Source organism: Mercenaria mercenaria, chromosome 14, assembly GCF_021730395.1.
Source record: "Mercenaria mercenaria strain notata chromosome 14, MADL_Memer_1, whole genome shotgun sequence".
Lineage (NCBI taxonomy): Eukaryota > Metazoa > Mollusca > Bivalvia > Venerida > Veneridae > Mercenaria > Mercenaria mercenaria.
In genome coordinates, this window is record NC_069374.1 from 10,196,773 (window position 1) to 10,220,802 (window position 24,030).

Sequence of the window (24,030 nt, forward strand, 5' to 3'; positions counted from 1 at the left end):
AAATATTCCTAGATATTTCTACTAAACTATCAGAACAAAATTTAGTTTTTTTCTGGTCCTTTGAAATCACTAGCTCTGTTGAATGTTGATGGATAATAGAGTTGATGGATAATAGAGTTTTTCTGAAGTCAAAGCTAGGAACCGTTTGGTATGTTGCAATGTCATTAACTATCAGGAATAGACTCACTCTAACCGGGCCTGTAATTAATTTTGATTGGATGCGTTTTAGGCTTCAAAAGTATTATTTTATACATTTTATTATAATTGTTATGTGCCCCATTCGATTAGCTAAGAAGATATTTTTCCTCTTAGATGTGTTCATTGACATGACAATGCGAATGAATCTGTATCTTGCTTTCGGGGTAAGAGTATGTACTTTTACGTGACACATTCAAGCAGCCAACGGGCATTCCTGCTATCAATCAAGCATTTAAACACTCTTTTGATGTACTTTGTTTAATGTAACGTCCTGGTAATGACCATTATTCAATTTAACAAGGAGGATCAGCTTATACATACATATTATATGTCTACCTCTTTATGCGACGCAATCAAGTAATCAAAGACATATCTGCTGATTTAAAAAGTCATAGAAATAACCAATAAGTATACCATCGGATCTTTCTCTCTGTTAAGACTTTATTCTTTAACCATCTAGTCTAAGAAAAATTAAAAGCCTGAGGTTAAGGAAATGTAACTGTGAATATGTATTGCATAGGCATCTCAACGAAGAGTTTTATTGTAAAAAGTAGTACAATTGCCTGCTCAACGTCAGACTTCATCGTTAAGACACTTTCAAGCAAATACACTGACTTTTTAGATTACATTTTAATATAACCAATGATACATTGAATACTTCACACACACACACACACACACACACACACACACACACATACGTACTACGGTAAAATACAAACATAACAGAGCACAGCATGAAATCAATTAAACATTTGTAGGTATTCAACTGTAGAAAACGATTGGACAGAGATATAGAGTATTTCATAATTTAAATGATGTATACATGCTTACACAACAAAGCAATAGAGTAAGAATGTACCAAATATTGATAGCTTTTCAAGTTGTGTTTTTCCTTTAAAATCTAATGTAAGTTTTATTGTGTTTAGGTAGTTTTTTTGTAGAAAGTGATCGAAAGCTTCATGATATTCCAGGAAAATTCTGACAGTAAGATAGACAGGACTGTGTGATTCTTTTATACATGACTGATTGGGGGAAAAAATACTTTAAGCACATTTTGATTCCTTCCCTGTTATTTTGTTGTCATATATTTCTAGCGGGAGTCGTTGGTAAAATCACAAGCAAAATTCGAAACTGTTGTACTGTAACTGCGTTCTAATTTGCTAGTCTGTTTCGACATCAGTCTTCCATTTTCACGACTTAAAGTCATGATATTATATGTTTGGCATTTTGCTGCATAATCTGTACATCACATATACAACACGCGACACTCATGCTAAGAGACACAAATGTGCATACGTTAAGTAATGGATCTAATGTCTCATTAATATATTAATCTGTTCCATGTAGATTAGGCAGAATATTGTTAACTCTACTAATTGTAGATTTTGCCGAGCGTTCAATGTAGCTACCCTTTAATCTGTCGCATATTACCACACGTAACACTTTTTCTGCGGATTCATGTAACTATTCTTCTTACAACCGAATGCTACTGGGAAATCTCGAGAATTCTGCAATGTCCCGATCACTCTTAAAGTAGACATAATAACATTTAATTATTCTTCATGTTTCAACATTTCTTTACCGTGATTTATATTTTATTTCCTCATAATGTAACTGCTTAATTTATTTCACTAAAAGTTAAAAAGATAAATAAATTTCTGTTTTCTTTTTTTTTCTTTTTTTTTTTCTTTTGTTTTGAATAATTAACGCTAGTCTATATCAAAACTCTAGCGATCTTGGCAATTATTTAGTAGCAATTTGAGCTTATAATATATATATATAAAATACATTTTTGCCTGAAATATACGATACGTACCTAAACTGACCAGGGCTGTGAACACCATTGTTTATGGAATTGATCATGCCTTCTTTTCGCATGTTGTTACACCAGGTCTAGAATATATCAAATATCACCTCTCAGTTATAGTACAAACTATAATATTGAATTAAATTGCCCGGAGCAAGAACAGAGCAAGATATTAAATAATTCCAACATTTTGATAGGTATAAAGAGATCACGTTACTCGAATTTATACGTCAATTAATATTAAGGCTAATGCAAAACTGTCACATATTTAAAAATGATTATAACATGAATATGTATAGAGCTAAATGAATATCTATAAACGATTATTGGATGAATATTTATAATCAATTGTTTAACCACTTTTTCTTTTGAAGTTTCTTTCTTGGAAACATATTCATTTCACATGATCAAACTGATCAAACTAACGGTTAAAAAAAGATTTGACGTCACCATAATTTTGAAACAGACAGCAATAAAATAGAAAAAGTGGAAACTCCACAGGTCGCTCAAAACGACAAAAACTAAAATGTTGCAGACTCGGTTTGATTGAGCCTGTTCATGGATTTACTTCGTTGTTTTTAAAACCTCCAACTTTGTTGGTTTTGGATAACAGTGCTTGCATGACCACTCATTTCCTTAGTCAATTTCATAACATATGAACATGGTCTTTAAAAAAGTGATACTCCATTATATTCCAAAACTTTTTCGAATAATAAAGATACTACATGTAATAGATGTAATATAGATCTCATGATTAAAACATTACTTTTGACAATTCCGTAAATTGCGTAAATACATATAATATTCTTATGACAGGAGTAGTTAACCTCATATGTATGGATCTAGGTCAACCTATATATTCTATATAAAACCACCATTTTTTGATCACCTATAAATTCTTTATAAAGCTACCAGGTTTGACTGTATCTATCCATAAATAAATGTAAAACATGAATAAACTGATAATATTTTACGTGAAAAAAAAAATAACCTGAAAACTTCACTCTATCTACATTTGCAATAATACTGACATGTTGGAAAATTTAAACATATACGTGATTGCAGCTTAAAAGGTTACTTCAATACTTAAAATAATGTATGTCTATACTGCAACCACACAACTGAAACATATTCTTCTATATAAGCGGTTACTGAAAATTTGACAATGGTTGAGCTATATCACGATGTTAAGCTATCGTTGAAGTCAATTTTAAGAGTAAGTATACGACTACGTAAGATGTCAGTAAAATTTAACGACGGTTTTACAAAAATTGGTGCCAAATTATTGCATTCAAAGCTGTTGGTTTAATATTGAATTTTTATTACCCTATGACAGATTTCTGATATGTCTTCAAATCAATTTTATGATCTTTTGTATGGCAAATAGAGTATTACTCACCGTCACTGTCATGCATATATGACGGCATGAAATTAAATTAAAGCACAAATATGTAAAACTAAAATGTGACACATTGCCTAAAGCAGAAATAGTTTATAAATGTAGTAAACCATTTTACTATCGAGGGTCACACCTACCTGTAAGCCTTGGTCAAATTTTGTAGTCATAAGTCCTATCAACAGTTTGTGTGTTATTTGTTTAGAAATTCTAAAAACCTTTCCTTCCCGAAACGTATAAGTTTATATATTTTCTACGTAAGTAAGACACAAACCTTTGACAATTTTAACGAATAAAATTTCATGAGGCGTTATACTCTACCTTAAACAGCATTTTATATGATAGATATTAACATATCCTATTATCAAAATATCGCAAACGGACAAAATGCTACCTATATATTAAGAATACAACAATGCTGTTTTGTTTTAACACAGCTTATAATTCTTAGCTGCACCAACAAATGTCAATACAAAGAGACGTGAAACAAACTATTTGCTGCCAGAACTAAAAGTAAGACTCAACAAACGACAGTGCACGCGGCAGCAATTTTGTGCTCTTTTCCTTTTTTACTATAAATGATGATATGGTTTAAAAACCTGAGCAAAGTTTATATAGAACAGCTGGTTATGTGTAAAATTGAGTCCTGGCAACATTGGTTCCTCGCTTCCACGTTGTTCCACCCATTTTCTGTAAGCCTGAAGTAAATATCGATATGCCCTGAACAAACAATAACGACTGATATTCCAGTTAAATATATTTCTGTCATTCATTGTTATTCAATAATTGTTTCTAATTCACAAAGGACTTAAATGCAACAGATGAAACAATGGAATATTTATAGAGTTTCCTTAAAGATAACAAACATATATATTTATAAAAAAAACACATGCTTACAACGTATTACATATCGAAGGTCATATCAATATTATGTCATTGTGACGTTATTGTGAACAGCATATGGAAAAAATGCCTGATATCCTAAAACAGCATTTAAAAACCAGAGAAATGGACACGTCTAAACTGTAAAATCATATATGTCGACAGTATATTTACCCGAAAACTTTGTTTAAGTCCCCCATTATCTGCTATATTCTCTCCAAGTGTGTTGATGCCATTCACCTAAAGTAAAAAGAGAAATAAGACACTTTTACAATTTTGCTTGTGATAAACCGATTCACCATCAACGCATCTTGTTTGTTTATATGTGTTTCTGAAGTATCCATGCTTGAAGAAAGAACCTGTTGTTAGTTTTGGAACACGTCTAGTTCCCTATTTTTAATAATATAAAATATGGGTATCTGCTTAAATCAAAAGCAAATGTTCTTTGAAATTTTGTATTTCGGTTTGAAAGTAAATACGATCTGAACGTCGCACTGTTCCCGTTGAAAAATATGTTTTATTTCAAATTTGCAGAAACATGTGCCCCGTGAGAAAATGCATTTCTAGTTAAGGGCATGTGGTTTCGTTTGTTCTTTGTTTGGGTTTTCATGTTGTTAAAAGCATGAAATTTACTGTGTGCATAAACAAAATATAACTCTAAAAAGATGCGAGTGGTGTTTTATTTAAGATATAGACTCTATAAGAGTCTATGGGGTTATCGTTCTTAATTCTCAAGTTCTTTGCGAAAAATTATTATGCTTTTGTTTTGATTCTGTTTAGGTCGTGTTATGTGTTTGTTAAAATGATAAATTTAAATTCTTGATTTCTGTATAAATATTAAGTATGACAGCATAAACGTTAAACACATATTTGTCTTTTTTTAAATATTGATTCCGTTGGAAGATGTATTCTTATCTTATTATAAATACAGACATGTTGCAAAAGATGTTTGTTTTTATCATAAAGCGATAGAAAGCTGTCAAGGGAGGCGACACGTTTAAAAACACATGCTTATATGAATTGATATGAAAAGCGACAAAAATCAACTTATTTTGGTTTCTTTTCAAACTTAATGTTTATATTTGAAAAAGATATATTTGAATGAAATCGGACGACTAGATATCGAAAAAGGTAGGTTCAGTTAAGTAATTTACCCCTTGGTTTTAAAGCGGCTTATAAAAATGACAAAGTCTCATCGGAAATTTGCAATCATTTATAAAAGCAAATGTCAGTTAGTCAATTTGTAATATCAACGAATTAATGAATTTGTACATGTACGTAAAATCGGTTATAAATGTAGCTATTTTTGAAATTTGGCCCGAAGAACCAAGATCATTGACGATCATTCTCTTATAGAACACCATCCTCGAACTCGTTGACTTACATTTAAATTGGCCTCTGGTACTACAAACTGGCTGTACTGATCAACAATACACTGTGCCTTTTCTTTGAAGTTGTCAATAATTGAAGTATCCCACCATTCCTTGAGATTGCCATTTTTGTCATATTGTCGCCCTGCAAAAAAAGCAAATATTTACAAATTTACCTACGTAATGTAGCCTTACAAGAGATATGTATTTTACTGGACTACATCCGTTCCAACAACCGCCGTTTGGGCATAAATTTGAGAAACTTAATATTTATTTCGCATTTTCAGAAGCGTCAGAGTACAGCGGTACACATAAAGTTAATAGAAAATTAATCTATAAATGTGACGTCTGTTTAGTTGATTGACACGTAACAAAACATGTCCGTTTTAAATATCTTTAAGGGTTAAATGCCATCATGTTTATTTATAGTATAATGTTTTTATGTCATATCCAAATAAATTCCCACGAATTGTAATACATTTCTTACTTTTACAGTTTTTTCTGTTTTCCTTCATGACAGTGTTTAAAAATGTTCAGAGTGTCACACTTTTGAAGTGATAAATCTCTAGAACGACATCATCGTCCGAGTAAGTAAGTCATATGGAAACCTTACGTATGTTTTCTGAGTCAACGTCGAGCTACCATATGACAATGTGACATATGTAAAGAACATCGTTAAATCCCATGAATGCCAAGTCTTTCAGGGTAAAAGCAATCCAAGGAATTAAATATGGCGCATTAGCAAAGACGTTGTATGTGCCAATAGGTAAGGAAGTGGTAATAAATTATTACATTCTCGATTTGGACTATCAATACGTATCAATAAACCTAGATCATTGACTAAATTCTTTACAAGATCGTACATGTTAATACATTGACAAAGTAAAGTCTAGATTTCTTCCATTTTCAGATTTCGTTTATTTTTCTCTAATGTGAACCCCACTTACAAATGCCACAATGACACACGGATCAAGACGCATTAATATCAAGATTTAAAATTACCTCCGTCGTCAAATCCATGGGTAATTTCATGCCCTATAACAGCACCAATCCCACCGTAATTCATTGATCTGTAACAGAAAGATTGTAATTATATTACAATACATACTTTCAGCTGTTTTTCTCTTTTCTGTATAAATCTGTATTTGGTGGGTTTGCAGAAAATATGTCAAAACAATTTTAGTTCCTTTAACATTGTCAAAATAACTAAACTTCTTTAAAATAACGCTGTGATACAACTTCTAAAAACTTACTTTGGCTGACCCCTACTATAAAATGGTGGCTGTAATATTCCTGCAGGAAACACTGTTAAGAGAAACAATATTATTTTTCTTGACATTTCTTTACTAAGGTTCAAATTCAATTAAAATAAAACTTCACATTTTATTTACATGTACTTTCAACAGCACGTTATTCTTCTGTTACATATTGATATTTAACTCAAACCAACGTTATTCAAGGAAAATAGAAAGGAAAAGAACACTTTTCATAATTTTCTATAGAATATATTAAATTGTTGACTTTACACGTTGTTACGCAAAATCTTTTCATTGATATTTCAAAGCTGCGGACTATGTATGTTTCTTTCGACAGACCAATAGCATTCATTTTGTTATAAGTCTTCAAATGTTGTTGTTTTTGTTGTTTTGTTTTTTTTTCATTTTTTCATATGTATAGACATTTGTTATATACGCTGAGAGATATATTTATTGGTAGAATAAATTTTGCCCTTTCCATTTATTTTATCAACATAATTGAAATTATGTTGGTATTAAATTTTTATACAAATTCGTATACTTGTTGACAATTTTCAGTACAAATATGGCACCATTGCCCCAGTGCTAAAACTGCAGTTCTTTGATAGTTAAAGGCTCTTTTAAAATTCGTCCATAGTATTGATGCATGCTTTTTCAATACATAGATACATGGGCTGTAGAGGATAAAATTGCCTTATGATATTAGGTCCCAAGCTTTGATAAAGTTTAACGGAGTTGTTTCCACTTCTAAAATTTTGTAGGTTCAATTTTAGATCAACAGTTCTTTTTTAAAACAATTCTTAGATTGTTGCGCCGATATCAGGAATAAGCTGGTGTTATGTAGCGCGAGAGATTTTAGAGATTGCAGAACCTCAATGAAAAGGCTCTTTCAAAGAACATGCTTATCTTATTAAACGCTTAAACAGCAGTGTTTAAGTCATGTGTATCCCCAGTACTTGGATTCAGTACCGATATTATTTCTTCTCCTTCCGATTCATAGAGTGCAGTATATGTTACTTTATAATAGCAAATTCTACTGAAACTATGACTATGGTGCGTGATAGCTGTCGCATATTTCATGGCCACTTTGGATTTGACTAAATCAAACCTCTTCTGCAATTAAGGGGGAGCATAAGTATATAATTAACAGATGTGAAATAATACACTGTTACTATTAAAAATATAATGAATATAGAACAGATGCAACGCAGAGAAATATACATCAAATTTATGTATATCTAAACTGATGCTACTAACCGTTTCTAGGCTGTGCCCAAATGTGTTTCAATTTTCTTTGTTTCGTCGTTATTTACTTTGTATATGTATTTAGTAAATGCCAGTCATTTGCACATTCACAATCGTGAAGTGTTTTTGTTTTGAAGAGACTGTGGACTGGGAACATGACTGTTTCTATATTTGACGTTTACCCATGTTTCTTTTGACATTTATTTCTTTTGACAGTGACCTATATATTAAGTACAATTTACTTTCAATGAGAATACATACTAATGTTATTCCGGATAGGGCTATAATATGCGTTAACTGTTGACGGAGGTGTAGTCCATCTGAAATAAAGGTTAATTTGATTCAAATTGACTAATATTATAAATCATCTTTTTACATATAATTTCTATTCCATAAATTTTTAAAATATCCTCAGAATATAATATATTTTGAAATCTTGACATATCAAAGTTTCTAGTAATTTATTTAAGATCGATTATGGAGACGTTCTACAACTTATATTAATTACTCTAGACAACTCATTCCTGACAGCGTCGGCTGTTATGACAGCATGGGAGAATAGAAATCTGTTTCAGTTTAAGCGTCAAATAAAGGGGCTACCGTTCCATTTTGCAAATGGTTTGTATGAAGCTGTCAGGGAGCGGACCCACGACCTCCCGCACTACCAGAGGTCTTTAGGTCTTAAACAATTTCATTTGAATAGTTACATAACACATTAATATATGTTACAAACTGTCAATTTTAGTAAAATGTCTCTTGTGTTTCTCTGATCATTTTCAATGTACCACACTAATACCACATACTGTGCTCAGATTTGTTTTCAAAATACGTCACACCTACACACTTATTATAAAACTATAAATCTATAAACTACATAAAGATAAATCTTTTGTAAGGGAAAAGTAGCTTCCACATACATATTTTTATTAAATTTTTTCCTCAGATTTTGTAACCCCTCAGCTGCACTTCTCTTCAAATTGCTAAGAACATTAATGAAATACTCGTTTTTGTCAATCGTGGCCTGCAAATAACAACGAAAGCAAGTAAAGTCTTGGTATCTTGATGTCAAAGAAATACAGGTAAAAGTCAATAGCTGACAAAACAATTAAAAAGTGATATCATAAAAAATGTAAATGAACGAGTTGTATGGAGTGAAAGAGTGTAAGATTCGCATTCTAAAACTAATTTTCATCATATAATAATACTACAGCAGTAAGGCTAGTACGAGCACAGTACACAAGATGAAATGTCACATATTCTTTTATCAATCTTTGACGTCAATAGTGTAAGCTAAAATATGAACGGTATTGTAATGTATTTAAAAGTAAATATGGAATACAATACCCATTACCGGCAATTGCGCATTGTATAACAATTCTGCATATGTCTAACTTAATGTAGTTTTATTGCAATGAACAAGTAAATACAAGTTATATTTACATTTTCATACATCTTGTTGATTTCATCCACAATTATCACTTCATCAGGATAACCGATCCATTCCTTCATTGCATTGGCCTACAGAAAATCATATTTAGATTAAACTTGAGAAGTAGAGACCCAGTAAAGTCATAGTTTTATATATCTACATTACAGATCTCATAGCATTTTATAAACTGGAAGGGAAGACAATGAATATCAACAAATGCTTCGGGTCAAATTCATAAGATAAAGTAGTCTCTGCAGAGTGGAAGTTTCCTTTAGTAAATTAAGATATTTGATTTCATTTTTTTTTTCTGAATATTTCTTAACACGACGGAAATATAACAGCACAAAAGTAGCGCGGTTACCGTATAATATGCATACGCACCTTTTCTCTTGCGAGTACTTTTGTTGGTTCATCCATCCAGTCGAGCTCATCCAATAACTCGTTGAAGGCATGTCTAATGTTTCCGATCATGTCAAGCGCCTAAACGATCCAGTGAGTAATCATTAGATTAGATATGATATAAAAAGAGATCTTTCAACTAAAGGACACACGTGGATATTAAAGGTTTCGGTGCATAAAGATATGCGGCATCAATAACGAACGAGATTTAATGCAAGCGTAAGGCTTGCTTGAGAATATGACTCGGAAATATCGTTGAACAAGTAAACTATTTTATTTTACTTGCAGATGCCATCCAAATAAAAAAAACTGTTATGTCAGTAAACTGGCAACCTACCGCAGTCTTTGACGATTCGTCAAATGTTTCCTTGATAAACATGTGTCCGACCGCCATGCCGAAATAATACACAGTATAGTCCACACAGCTTTTCCACCTTGCACTAGACTTTGCTGTTCCATACACAACCTTAAGAATGAAAGAATAAAAGCAGAGCAAATACTCAGAACAAAAATGATGAAATTAAATCTAGCACTAACTCGCAGAACAGTTTGAGTGGTGCCAGTAAATATAATCAGATTTGTAACAAAAGTTGCCGTCTTACCGCATATGAAACGAATTAGATTAACGTTACCATACTTATCTCATCTGAATCCTTATCCTTAGCAACCTTTATATAAACTATTTCGTTTAAGAAACAGACATGTATGTACTTTAACTCTGACCTAAAATCATTTACGGTTAGATAGAAACCCTTGCTGTCCATTTATGCAGTTATGATTTTTACCGACTAATATTTTCCTACAATATTTGGAAACTTCTTATTTTCTTATTGATATGAAATATATTGACACGTTTAAAATGTTTGGAAGAACGTTCTGTCCGCGCACTTATATCCAATATCCAAAAAAAATGACAATTCAACCCTAATTTCATTTATCGTATGATTTAAGTTTCATGTTCTCTTTCATGTATACGTCTGATGGGACATGTGATGGCGATGGACGTCTGTAGGTAGCAATAAGGTTTCCGCACAATATCTTCAGAATGCCTTGACATATGACCCTCAAATAATTAGCATATTGTACATTGGCAAAGCGGGATCCTTATAGAATTTGGTGTCATACGGCAAAATGTCAAGATCACACTGGCTTCATCTCAATATTGAGAAAATGATTAGCCTTACGACTGTATCTTGATAGGCACATTAACATTGGACAGTTTATGAACTCCAAACATGCTGAAGTTAATTGACCGCTGTTACTACAGAAATTATATCCAGTATTAACCTTATTGATTTTGAGGTTCTTTAGTCAAAAATCCTCGTCACTAATACTAAGTATTCGGATGGACGTATTAGTGATAGTACTGGTCATCCGTCTGTACGTATTTTCGAACAAAAAATTTAAATTTGTATTCATGACGGGAATATTGCTTCGGCGTGTTTTGCTGCTAACAGGCTAACAATGGGGCTCTTGGTAATATTTTCAGTTTTAAATCTCTGAACGTTCAAGCCATGCTTTATCGTGACACAATACGTTCTAAGGGTAACAGTCGAATTCAGCAGAAAAAATCAGGTAGTTTGTGCGAGACATGAAACGCAGTCATTTAAGAGCTGTTATTCATAAGAATCATTAAATCGTTGTAAATAGCTCCAAAATACATTTAGAAGGCAAATATGTTATATGTTTCACATAGAGTATCATGTTACAGTTGTATTTTAGTAAACGTCGTAAAGATTAAAGATTGTTCCTCAGCAGTAGCGAATGACGTATAATGTAAGCGCAGGATTTCATTTAGAGAACTTTTTTAAAGCGATTCTATGCTGCTGTTTCTACCAGGGCTGAATGAAACGTTTTAGCGTACATTAATTTAGGCAGAATATGTTCATTGAAAAAAAATCATGTCAATTTCTTATTCTTAATACGCTTTGTTTAAAAGGCATCAATATATTGGACATGTTTCCAGATACAATGAATGGTCTGCGATTACACCCTTGGCTCCTTAAGTATTTCCCTACCAAATTTAACTCGGCGAACTAGGTTTTGATGAAACCTATGATGGTTTTTATGAAAGTAAACACAAATATTACTACTAGTAGCAGTAAAATCATCTTTGCTGATCGAGAGATACACCTTTATTCAAACAATTTAGGATTGTGGTTTTATTTAATGCATTGCTTCAAGACTCTTATTATCTTATTGAATCTTATGTAACAATATTATTCATTTTAGATATGCAAATCAATATTTTTTATGTTGAAATATGTCATTTTTTTCTTTCATATAAAACTGTATTCATGTATAACAGTTATGCCATAAAAAATATGTAATTGTACCAATATGGAAAGGACAACCATAAGCTGATATAGCTTTCTGTCCATTTCCTTAATTAATATTTTATAAATGTTTCATGTGTTACTAAAATGAAATATGTTTAAATATTGATTGTAATAAACAGAGATGTGATCAAATACAGACATAGTATCAACTGAAAACTAAGGAACAATCTTTAATCTTAAGACTTTACTAAAATACTACCTGTAATGTATCCTATGTGAAACCATAAAATTTGCCTTCTAAATGTATTTTGGAGCTATTTACAACGATCTAATGATCCTTGTTCCAAGGAGAGAGTTTCAAATAAGCTTGGCTTTCTACTCAATCCTTCATGCTGTAACTACGTAACGTTTCATGTTGTAAATATATATGAATAAAATATTGTTTAAACCAACTGAAAATTGAAATTAGTCTTACCTTGTTGTAGTCCGTTATGAGATCCCTAAACCTGCTCCATGTCAAATGTATGCTCTATTCTTCATAATGTCCCACCATAATTAGCCAACGCGTAAAGATCAAAGGATAGATAATAGAATTGTAATAAATGAATTAAGACATATCGGCGTTTTTTTGCATAGGCAGACTTTCTGATGTTCAAGGGCAGATAATCATGATCAATCCATATTGACAATGGATTTTAAATACGGTAACTTTGATTCCCTAACTATATAAATTGTTTCAAATTGTAGCTTGATCTTATGTATATATACACCATTGTTATTGCTAAAGTACGGATTACTTTCATTCTCTAAAATAACTTTTTGCCAAATACGGTTACAGCGATTCGACTAAATCTTACAGTCGTGAAAACAATTGTTGTTTTAATATCAATAAACAATGATACCCGACGCACTTTCAGCCGTCCGTCCGTCCGCATTCTCGATCGAATTTTGTTCCGGTCCAAACTTTAGTTGGCACAATTGTTGCCGCCTAATAAGGAACGTGATCATGCGCATAACCCCACCCCTAGCCAAAGATCAAGGTCACATTTGAAGTACAAAGTCAACAGGATTTTTTCTGTCTTGTCTGTAACTAAACAATCCATGAAAGGATTGAAATATCACTTTGCACAAATGTTCACCATAATAACATGACGTGTCGTGCACAACTTTCAGACTCTCCGCTTGAAGGACAAAAGTGAAAAATGCTTTTTTGCTAGCCAGTCTGAAACTCAACAACCCTTAAGATATTTCAAGAGGGCCCTTTTCATGTTCGGACTGTCACTCAACACTTCATAAAGGGATTTTGATAACACTTGGCGAAAGCATTCCCTAAAATAAGATGAAGTGTCATGCGCCTATTTGGTCCATAACTCTGTCATCCATCAAAAGATTTCAGTATTACTTGGCACAATTGTTACCTATAATAAGAAAACGTGTCTTGTACAAAATTTATATCCATAACACAAATGTCAAGGTCACAGTCGGAGATCGAATGTCATTTTTTTCCTGTCTAGTTCATAACTCTTTCATCCATTAATGGATTTTAATATTACTTGACACAAATGTCTGCCATAACGAGACAGGATGTTATGCGCAATACCGACCCAGAATTCTGGTTGAAAGGTCAAGGTCACACTATGGTCTCAAGCAAAACATGATCCTTTCCTGTTCAGTCTTATATTTTGATATTCATGTAATCTCATGTGTGATATTGACCTAATCAATTAAAATGTGTTCGTGCATTTTCTTCAGCATTACATCTATTTGATACGATGATCTCTCATATTTGTTTCTCATATCTTTTCCCACATTTTCAAAGTGAAATGTTTTCAAATTTTAAATTAAAAGGGACTAACATACACATTTTAGCGAAAAATGATTTATCTAAAATCCATAAAAATAAGTACTCTGTATGTGTCTGTATGGGAAGACTTATTGACACAAGGTGTTTGCAAGATATTCTTACAAATAACAAAGACAATTGTAAAGAAGGTAGTAAACCGTTGTGACGCTTTGAAATAATGCAGAAAATTTACATTTTTCTTGCATTTTACCAGTGTCTAACTTTCATTTTCACGCACTTTCTCATTTTTCAGTGTCATGCCAAATTTGGTGGAAATGAACATGTTAAAAATTTTACCCAAACTGTGGGTGAATAGCTTTGATACGTTTCTATATTTATATATAATTTATATATCTTTTACGAAAGTAATAATTGTAGATATTTATAAGCAAAATTAAATACATATTTTGTATTATAACATTGCATATATAGTTCAGTCTTGTTTATACATCATTGACTGATATCAGTTAATTATGTTACACTGCAACAGAGAAAATAAGTTGACTTCTAGTAGGAGACATTGTATTGCATGACAATACTTCATTCACTTGTTTATTTCTGTTGCAATCTAACATTTGCATTTGCCTTGCACAACGTTATTGAAATGGTGTTCAATATTTTCAATCAGTGTTGAAAATACGTGTATCTTTTGCATTAACTTTGTGGTATGTTTTCACATAAAAATTACGTTATCATTTTTATTTACTTCATTACAGACTTCAAAGTACTTCGCTTCTTAAAATATAATATATATGATATGATATATATATATGATATTTACTTTATTCAGTGATACATATATATTTTCAAGTTTTCATGGTAAAATCAAGTGTGCAGGACACAAGCATTTGTACATCAGGGAAGTTCATAGCTGCAATCTTACGGACGAGCATGCTACTTCAGCAAAAGCCGGATTTGTACATACAGTTAAACCACTCTTTGGCACCTACCTCTTACAGAAAAGAAGGGCATGAAAGGATGTCTTTTAATGTGATCACACTATCAAATAAAGCAAATACCGTTTTCCATGCTTCTGAAGCACGCTGAAGAGTTTTTCAAAGTTCGGAACGGCCCAGACAACAACAGGCTCGCTTTCATTTAGTGGTATCTTGACGTTCTCCATGTCAAAAAATCCTCCAATGTACTCCAACCAGTCGAACTTCAGTTGAATATATTGATACAGTTAAACATGTCCATAAACGTTGGATGGCTACAGCTGACCCCCATCTTAATATAATGTTCCCCACTTATCGTCAAAATATGTCAACATCGAAACTAAATTGTCTGTCGTTAGCGTGTTTCCACGTACGTTTATCTCCCTTACTGTAACTTAAAATGTAGTTTACAAGTAATGTATTCTCATACTGCGATAAGTTATTTATGTACGCCTGCAATAATTAAAAAAAAAATTTCACACCACAGCGATTTTCTAGGAGTGATAACTTCACAACGTGGAATACTTAACGTAAATGTGTGATCAAATCCACAAAAGTAATACGATATAAAATTATTTCTCAAAACTTCAGTAATGCTACACGGGGTCATGCCAGTTATGATCGCCTCACGGTCGGTCAAACTCTTATATAAATCAAACAAAACCAAAACAAACCAGAGCTATCACTAAAGGTGATGAATGTACACCCCCCCCCCCACCCACTCCTCCCCCCGCATGCACTGACACAGTACATTGCAATTTGACGCACACAAGATTGCATAATTATGTGGACTGTATGTATATAGACTGTATGTGTTCAGTATAGTAACAAAAAACAAAGTCCCATAACTATGCAGACTATTTATCTAAAAGAACGTAACACGCACCATGCACAACTAGAGTTGGTACTGATCACTTGTGTGAAGTTTCATTAAATTGTGTGCAATGGTCCGAAAGATTAGGCGCGCACAAGATTGCATATGCAGACTGTATGTACATAATATGTTAACAAGAAACATAAGTCCCATAACTCTGCAATTTTTGTTGTTGAAAGAACCTAACATGCCCCATGCACAACTACTGTTGTTACTGATCACTTGTGTGAAGTTTCATTAAATTGTGTCAAGGGGATGAGGAGAGATGGTGCGCACAAGACTGTGTCTATGTATATAGGTTAGGAACAAAAAACAAAGTCCCGTAACCCTGCAAAAATTTTTTTGAAAGAACCTAACATGCCCCATGCACAACAACTGTTGTTACTGATTACTTGTGTGAAGTTTCATTAAATTGTGTCAAGGGGATGAGGAGAGATGGTGCGCACAAGATTTTGTCTATGTATATAGTATAGTAACAAAAAACAAAGTCCCATAACTCTGCAAGTTTTTTTTCTGAAAGAACCTAACATGCCCCATGCACAACTACTGTTGTTACTGATCACTTGTGTGAAGTTTCATTAAATTGTGTCAAGGGGATGAGGAGAGATGGTGCGCACAACATGGTGTCTACGGACGGACAGACAGACAGACAGACAACCTGAAACCCGTATACCCCTCTTACAACTTTGTTGTCGGGGGTACAAAAACAAAATACATGTATTATACTGAATTTTGAAAATGCACTGAGGCCAGTCAAATATGTTTTTCTTTTGAATATCTTAAATGAAATGAATTTTTAAATTAATACCCTTGGTAGGATACGTGCTAGCTGTATAGCAGATGATGCATGCCTATATTGTCCAACCATCTATCATCAGGGATGCTTAATTATTGACTATTCATCGAAGATCTGTCTTTATGGTTCAAATAAATGAAAATAGAGAAATCCCGCCTGGAAACACACCTTGCCAGCAAAAAATTACAGCCAGCCGTTTTACATTCATGGAAGTTTTCATTTTATTCGTAATTCTCTAACATCTAGTAAACTTTTTATGTCTACAAAATGTACCTGAATAGGGTCTGTGGGTCCGGGTTCTGTGAAGTTGTGTTTTAAGTCTGATATTGTCATTTTGTTGTATAGAGCTTCATTGTCAATCCTGTCTTCAGACTTCATACTGATCTATAATAGTTATAACAATATTTTCGTTGAAACGAGCATGCTGACAATCATTATTTTTGTAAAATGATAACAAAGATCTTATTAATAACTTAATTTTTCATGTTAATTTTTTAGAAGCTAAATTGCAGTGTTAGTTCTTACCAATTACTTAAGATTTTGCATAAGTAACTTCTGCAGCTCACTGTTAAAATGTCGAATTCGAAGTAACAGCCGATATGAACACTTAAATAACACGTTATAACATTTAAATGTGTTTCGTAAATTCTAAGTAATTAATTAAAAAGTGTTGTATATTAAACGAGGTTAACGTTTGCTAGGTCTATCTCCAGGTCTAAAATTTCTCTCATTTCTCTTTCTGCATCGGCCTCATCAGCTCCAAATAACTTGGCGATGGATGACGCCAGGGTAACGTATGCCTCGCGCATATGCGATAAGCTGTCTTGTAGATAATATAGTCTTCCTGGAAGTCCAAAGCGTGGTTGGTCTAACTGTTTTAAAACAAAAAGTTCTAACTGTAAGTACAATATAATCACTCGGAAGATCACACATGTCTTCATGTTAGTACCATTTTAAAAGTTATGGTTTCAATAGACAGATATATTGACAAAATAGTGGATATAATTCAAGTGTCAAGTGGTTGGTAATTAAAATAAAAAGATGAAATTATATGACAGTAAAACCTGAATTACGAATGAAAGCTACAGTCCAGATAAGAGTGCCGTTGTATCGCCCACCTTTGACTATTATAGTAGAGTCATGGAAGTTATATTTGTATATACATATATGCTTTTCTGAATACTAACTAAATTGGTATGGCTACAATTATGTATAATATATATCAAATGTCGATCATTTGATGCCCAAACATTGATATTGAACTCAGAACTGGAACAGATCATTGCCTGCAAATATTGTTCTTTTAGTCATAATGTAAAAGAACTTATAGAACATGTGGCTATTTCAGATGATGCAACTAATGGCTGGATTCATACTTTATAAAACTACGATATAGGTCATATTATGACTTTCCAACTTTTGATAATGGAGGAAAACACATTGTGCCCCTGTAGGCAATACTAAAGTATTACATCACGGGCTGTGACCTGTGTTGAACTATCGGCCTTCCGTATGGCAGCTGCATGTCTTCCTTATATGAAAGAACCGTATGGCAGCTGCATGGCTTCCTTATATGAAAGAACCGTACGTGAAAGAACCGTATGGCAGCTGCATGGCTTCCTTATGTGAAAGAACCGTACGGCAGCTGCATGGCTTCCTTATATGAAAGAACCGTACGGCAGCTGCATGGCTTCCTTATGTGAAAGAACCGTACGGCAGCTGCATGGCTTCCTTATGTGAAAGAACCGTACGGCAGCTGCATGGCATCCTTATGTGAAAGAACCGTACGGCAGCTGCATGGCATCCTTATGTGAAAGAACCGTACGGCAGCTGTATGGCTTCCTTATATGAAAGAACCGTATGGCAGCTGCATGGCTTCCTTATATGAAAGAACTCTACATCCCAAGCAAGATCTCAAATCTACAGTAGTGCCGGACAAGTTACTCAAAGTCAGCGACCTTAAAGACCTGCTCCTGTCTTACCTTTTAACCTTACATTGTCACTGAAAAGCATGAAAATTCTGACTATGAACAGTGACGCCTGTAAAAATAGAGTCGTTTTTATATAAAATTCTCTATAAAATACCTGTGGTTTTACGTGCTTAAGTGTTGCGCGTGGTCGTTAAATGTTACCTATTGTAATCATGGGTTGCATACACACAATAGAATTCGGATAGCCGCGGAGCAGGGCTTTAACCACTCGGAAAAGGAGACCCTATGTTCAAGATTTAAAGTAACAATAGTAAACTCCAGAAAACTGACAAATACTTACATATATGATGTAGTTATCTGAATCCTTAATATCTGAATAGATAAATATGTCAATTAGAGGTACGTTGTTGTATTTTCTAAGTAAGATCAGCAGCTGAGATAGATTAAAATTGCTAGCAGACCAGTTGCCTCCTTGGTTTGAGCCCAGGACCGGCCAACCACCCATTTCATTCAACAAAGGTATAGCAACTGTAGAATTTCTGTCTTCGATTTTTTCTGCAGAAAAAGATAGACTACGAAATATAAAGGGCGTAAATTAATATCAGAAATGTTAAAATTTTCAAAACAGTAACATACATAAAACTGTGATCACCATTTTAATTACCTAATTTGATAGATTTCGAGTAAGATAGAAAACTAGTACGAGTTTAAAGTATTACTCCATGGCTAACGCTTTGAATAGTTTTTCAACATATTATGGACTTCGCGGATACTAAAAGAATATACTAAACAATGCTGGTTTTATTATTTACAATCACTTCTAACTTACATTTTGATCACTATTTACTGTCAAAATTCTGAAAAAGGTGACATACTAGTAAATCTTGAGGCATGTTCCTTCAGTAGTGTTAGCTTGTTTCAAATTACTTTCTATTCAATACAGTACAGTCAAATGAATGCTTAACTTTCCTCAAATAAATACACGATATTCATATGCGGTTGATAACGTACTACCCGCCCACTTAGCTCCAAAGGGTGCGCTCAAATCTATGGATTGCTGGGCCGTGAGTTCGATTCTCAGGCGAGGTGTATGTTCTTCGTGACCATTTGAGAAAAAAAATATGCCTGAGACCGTTCGTCTCCACTTTTGATTCATGTAGATTAGTTGTCAGTTAGTTTCAGTTAGTCAAAACTGTGGAATACTGGTTAGGTTAAATGCCCGCCGTCACATAACTGAAATACTGTTGAAAAACGGAGTTAAATCTTAAACAAACAAAAGGACAAATAACACCTTACTTAAGTCAATGCAAGAAGCATACATATCCTTCGCTTTCAAAATGCCCGAGACATCTCGGTACGACGATGTATATTCTAGTAAATCTGAAATGAAACAGTTAAGTGTTGATTCTCCTTTGAAATTCAATGAATCTACAAAATAACAAGTATCAATCAGACCAGTCTGCTATCATTTTGATTGGTTTTAAACTACATTCTGATAACTGTAATTATTTATCACAACAGTTGACTTATACTATTGCGCGGAGGTTGTGACTTTAAGGGTACTTACATTTATTTATCACCTGGACACTGCCGTCGAGCTCACTAAACAGGTAATAACCCGTTCTGTCCTCTGGAATGACATGTTTCTTCTTCCACGAGCCGCATGAATACATGTAAAAATCTTCGCATGGATCAACTGTCATGTCCATGTTCTCTAAAATCCTTGCAGCTAAATACAACAGAGAAATAGAAAGGAAGAAATAAGGTGAAAATTCTCAAACGCTGTTATTATTATCTGTTCGTTTGTTCATTTGGTTCTGCCTCTTAATTAATTTAAAGGTACTGGGCTTCTTTATGAGTCAAAGGCTGACCTGATATTAAAGATCAAAAGGTCATTTTCGAGTAAAACTGAAAAAGATACGATAAAGTGTTCTTCTATTTCTTTGTTTAAGCATATCATTTCATTAGCTAGTGATGTTATTTCATTTCGATACGTGTATAAATGTCGCTGTACGGCTTCCTCATTGTTTGGTTACTGATGGGTTCTATAGGGATTTTTTCCGTATAAAGAGGCAAAGCTGTAATTTGTGGATAGATAGTATTTAATATTTAACTATATAATGTATAATTCATACACTTCATAGGTGCAATGACGATAGTTTCATCAATAGTCAAACGACGTACACTAAAGATCTGTACTAATTTACAAAATAAGCGAGGACAGGTTAAGAGCGAAAACATGTGATTTATTAGTAAATTTGTTAGGCCTACGTCTGACTAGTACATAAGAACTACTGACTCTGCTACCCTTCTAGAAATAAGAAGTATTATAGGAAATGCTTTATATATAGGACTTCTTTTGTGTGTATATATGTGGATTTTATAATTGGTAGGTTTTGTTTATTAAATTTAACACCTGTGATAAATGTCAGGCAATTTTTCAATGATGGTCGTACGCAAAAATAACAGTCGAGGGAAAACTTCATATCAAACGTCAAGTGCCAAATCTGTGTTCGAAAATGGTCCTTCTTCATTTTAATTTATTTGTGTCCCACAAAGTCCCTGATAAGAGATAATTAAATGAATCAAAGCCAAACCATATATGTTGGTCAAAGGTCACTTTCACTGGACTTCATTAATGCACATGACGTTGTGCGAAGTAAGAAATCTACATGTAAATAGTTTTATACAATCATGCTTTGAGATAACTTGTATTCTAGCCTATATAGCGATGACCTTCTGTCTGACAGTATATGCATCTGTATTTGAAGTTTCGTACATATTTCTGAAAATATCGAGTTATTGTTCCTACACTACAGCATTACTTACATGCTTGTGCACAATCCGGTGTTGTACATATCTCTGAAAGGAAATGGGGTAAAATGTACGTTGTGTATTCATACGCCCAGGCACCATATTCACAAAACAATTTCAGTCGCAGCTAAGTTTAACAATGGAACTTCGTTTGTCCCTTCTATCTAAGCTGCATATTCAAAATTAAAAGTTAGGTTATTACTATTTTCAAGTGACTATTTAGTACTGATGGTCAGTTTTAAATGGAATTGTTATCATGACGTTCTGGTATTATTTGCAATTTCAATCTCAGTTGACGGGGAACAATGCTTTGTGAGTATGGGGCCAGCTTCAATTGCAGGTAATTTTTAAATTCTGACGAAACATCTTTTGTCATCAATGTTCAGGTAGAGGAGTAATCGTGAATATAGAATAAGAAAGCGATAGAACTTCAACGAGAATATAGCTTACATTTTTCTCAAACCCATTTATATTAAGGATGTGTTTCCAGTTTCCAATTTGCTACGTATTTATATATAACATTACTCAAGATTATGCATTTTTAACGTTGATTTTATGGTATCAATTACATATTTTATCGAAGCAAATTATCGTGTAGTCACTAAATTACGTATATCGAAACATAATAAAAGCTTTACATACCCGGTGTGGCGTCAACTGATTTCTTCGTAGACTGTACAATAGCTATTACTAACCCAATAACGGCTAAGAAGAAAATAACAAGGAAGAAAATCAGTCCCTTTTCGACTTCGGTTCTTCTTTTCCATGGTCCGTCCTTTTTGAAACTGAAAAATGAGCTTATTCTATATTGTATGGGATGAAATGCTACTTAAAAGATATTCCAACAAGAGGCGAGTTAAACTAGTTAAAGGTTTACTAAACAAAGCTACATACATGTTGTCTATCTATAACTGTTCACGTTTAAAAGCAATTTAAGTCATTTTCTGAACAGCTTCAATTTTTCAAATCTCTGAACAGGCAGTAGAAATAAAAAATGAAAAAAGGTAGTCCAACATCGGGAGCAGCACAAAAGTTACCCGGATAAATTTGTTTTTACACACGTCTAAAAAATCTGTTAGCCAATCAAATTGAAGGAAACGGTCCAAAAAAGAAAAAAATCATTTAACAAGATATTTTTTCTCTAATATTATGATATTTCAAAAACGCACTATACTCATTTTAAAAACAGAGACATCATTTTAGGCGAAAATCTGCATTTGTAGAATAATTTGCATTCTATCAAGTTTTTAATACTATTTCCAAGTATAGAAAAACAAATCCCAAACTGCCTGAAGAGTTAAGATTTTCGAGATTTTTGAGATTTCGTAATATATAAGGTATTCTTTAAGATTATGTAATTTTCTTCTGCATGATTGTTATTTTAGATGTTATATATATTAGCCATTCGTTTATAGAGGAAACATCAGATGCAATATTGTTACGCAACTTGTGAACATGTTAAATCTGTGTTCAGAAGTGAAAGGTATTTCGATATTAAATACAAAGCAATCAAATCTCTTATTTCAGTTTTCAATGCTTTTAACTAAATTTATTTCATCTGCTCGTCCCTCTCAACTAGTAAAAATATATGAAACTACCATGTCAAACAATAGTTTTGTATACTGTATTGTTATTAATAACTTAACTGTGATTGTATTTTGCAACGGCACCCCGGATGACGACTAAGCAATAACACTTTCAAAAAAGATATGGAACTTTAAGTTTTGATAAATTGGATGGTTAGGTTAGTTATAAAGTGTAGAATTTCCTGTCTAATGACTGCAGTTTGAAATCAAGTCACAGGCCACTGGCAGTGATCTTTACGATCCTGTGCCGGACATGAATACCGATCACAAGAACAGACATAGATATAATAATTTATATATACTTTTCTCTGGTAAATTGTTGTATATTGAAACATGTTTCTACTACTTCTGGTCCTTCTGGAGGATGCAGTTCATTTGAATCTGTTCTAGAGTGCGTACCTATTTCATTGCGTTTCAGTCTATCTGGTACTCTTTTTCAGTTTGCAATGCTTGCAAAGGATATTCCTATATACTTTAAAAGTAATGACTTTGCGTAAAGAACAATCTTACCTTAGCTTGACCTGAGAGCGATCCGCTTCATTCACTTCACGTGTCCCCTTTTCCGTGTCTTTCCTGTCATATCCCTTATTATCGTACTCCGCAGACATTGCTCACATACTAACTGCCACCCTACAAGAAATATGTAAATGATCTTTAGAAAAATATGCAGAGAGTGCAAATGAATATTCATTGTACGACGCAATTTAATTTTTATGCAAATTTCGCACGAGATAAGAAGATACTTGTTTAATCGAATAAAGTTAAAGTTCAAATTAGATAATATATAATGCCACTTTGGTTGCTTTAATGCACTTTTAACGATTATAATATATTTACAATGAATTGTTACATATAGGCAGAAATAATCATTTCAAAGTTCAAAAAGTTCCCCAGAACGTGTAAAGTTAACACAACACGTTATGATTTGTATCTGCTTCTGTTACATGTAGAAATTATCTAAACTTTTACATTTAAATAGGGCCTTTC

The 24,030-nt window shown here is 33.2% G+C and overlaps 1 protein-coding gene across 1 annotated transcript; it reads right to left on the reverse strand.

Moving 5' to 3' along the window:
* Positions 1 to 809: 809 nt before the first annotated feature.
* Positions 810 to 23,704, reverse strand: LOC123526361 (neprilysin-like). The gene is made up of 22 exons (XM_053522470.1): positions 23,554 to 23,704; positions 22,100 to 22,242; positions 21,473 to 21,505; positions 20,211 to 20,372; positions 19,940 to 20,023; positions 18,984 to 19,198; positions 17,405 to 17,584; positions 16,986 to 17,096; positions 15,127 to 15,266; positions 12,740 to 12,770; positions 10,323 to 10,451; positions 9,968 to 10,066; positions 9,598 to 9,675; positions 9,075 to 9,178; positions 8,419 to 8,477; positions 6,910 to 6,961; positions 6,659 to 6,726; positions 5,671 to 5,801; positions 4,461 to 4,526; positions 4,004 to 4,102; positions 2,018 to 2,094; positions 810 to 1,728 (listed from the first exon to the last, which is right to left on the reverse strand). Exons 1-22 carry the CDS (start codon positions 23,649 to 23,651, stop codon positions 1,629 to 1,631), a joined length of 2,259 nt encoding a protein of 752 aa, XP_053378445.1. The 5' UTR covers positions 23,652 to 23,704; the 3' UTR covers positions 810 to 1,628.
* Between the last annotated feature and the right edge of the window lie 326 nt (positions 23,705 to 24,030).

Bases quoted from the DNA above. Each gene is read 5' to 3' on its own strand.
- LOC123526361 (XM_053522470.1), bottom strand. From the start codon at position 23,651: ATGTCTGCGGAGTACGATAATAAGGGATATGACAGGAAAGACACGGAA. The intron at 4,103-4,460 runs GTAAATATACTG...TATTTACTTCAG, and splicing joins GACTTAAACAAAGTTTTCGG to GCTTACAGAAAATGGGTGGA. The intron at 1,729-2,017 runs GTACGTATCGTA...GTCTACTTTAAG, and splicing joins CACAGCCCTGGTCAGTTTAG to AGTGATCGGGACATTGCAGA.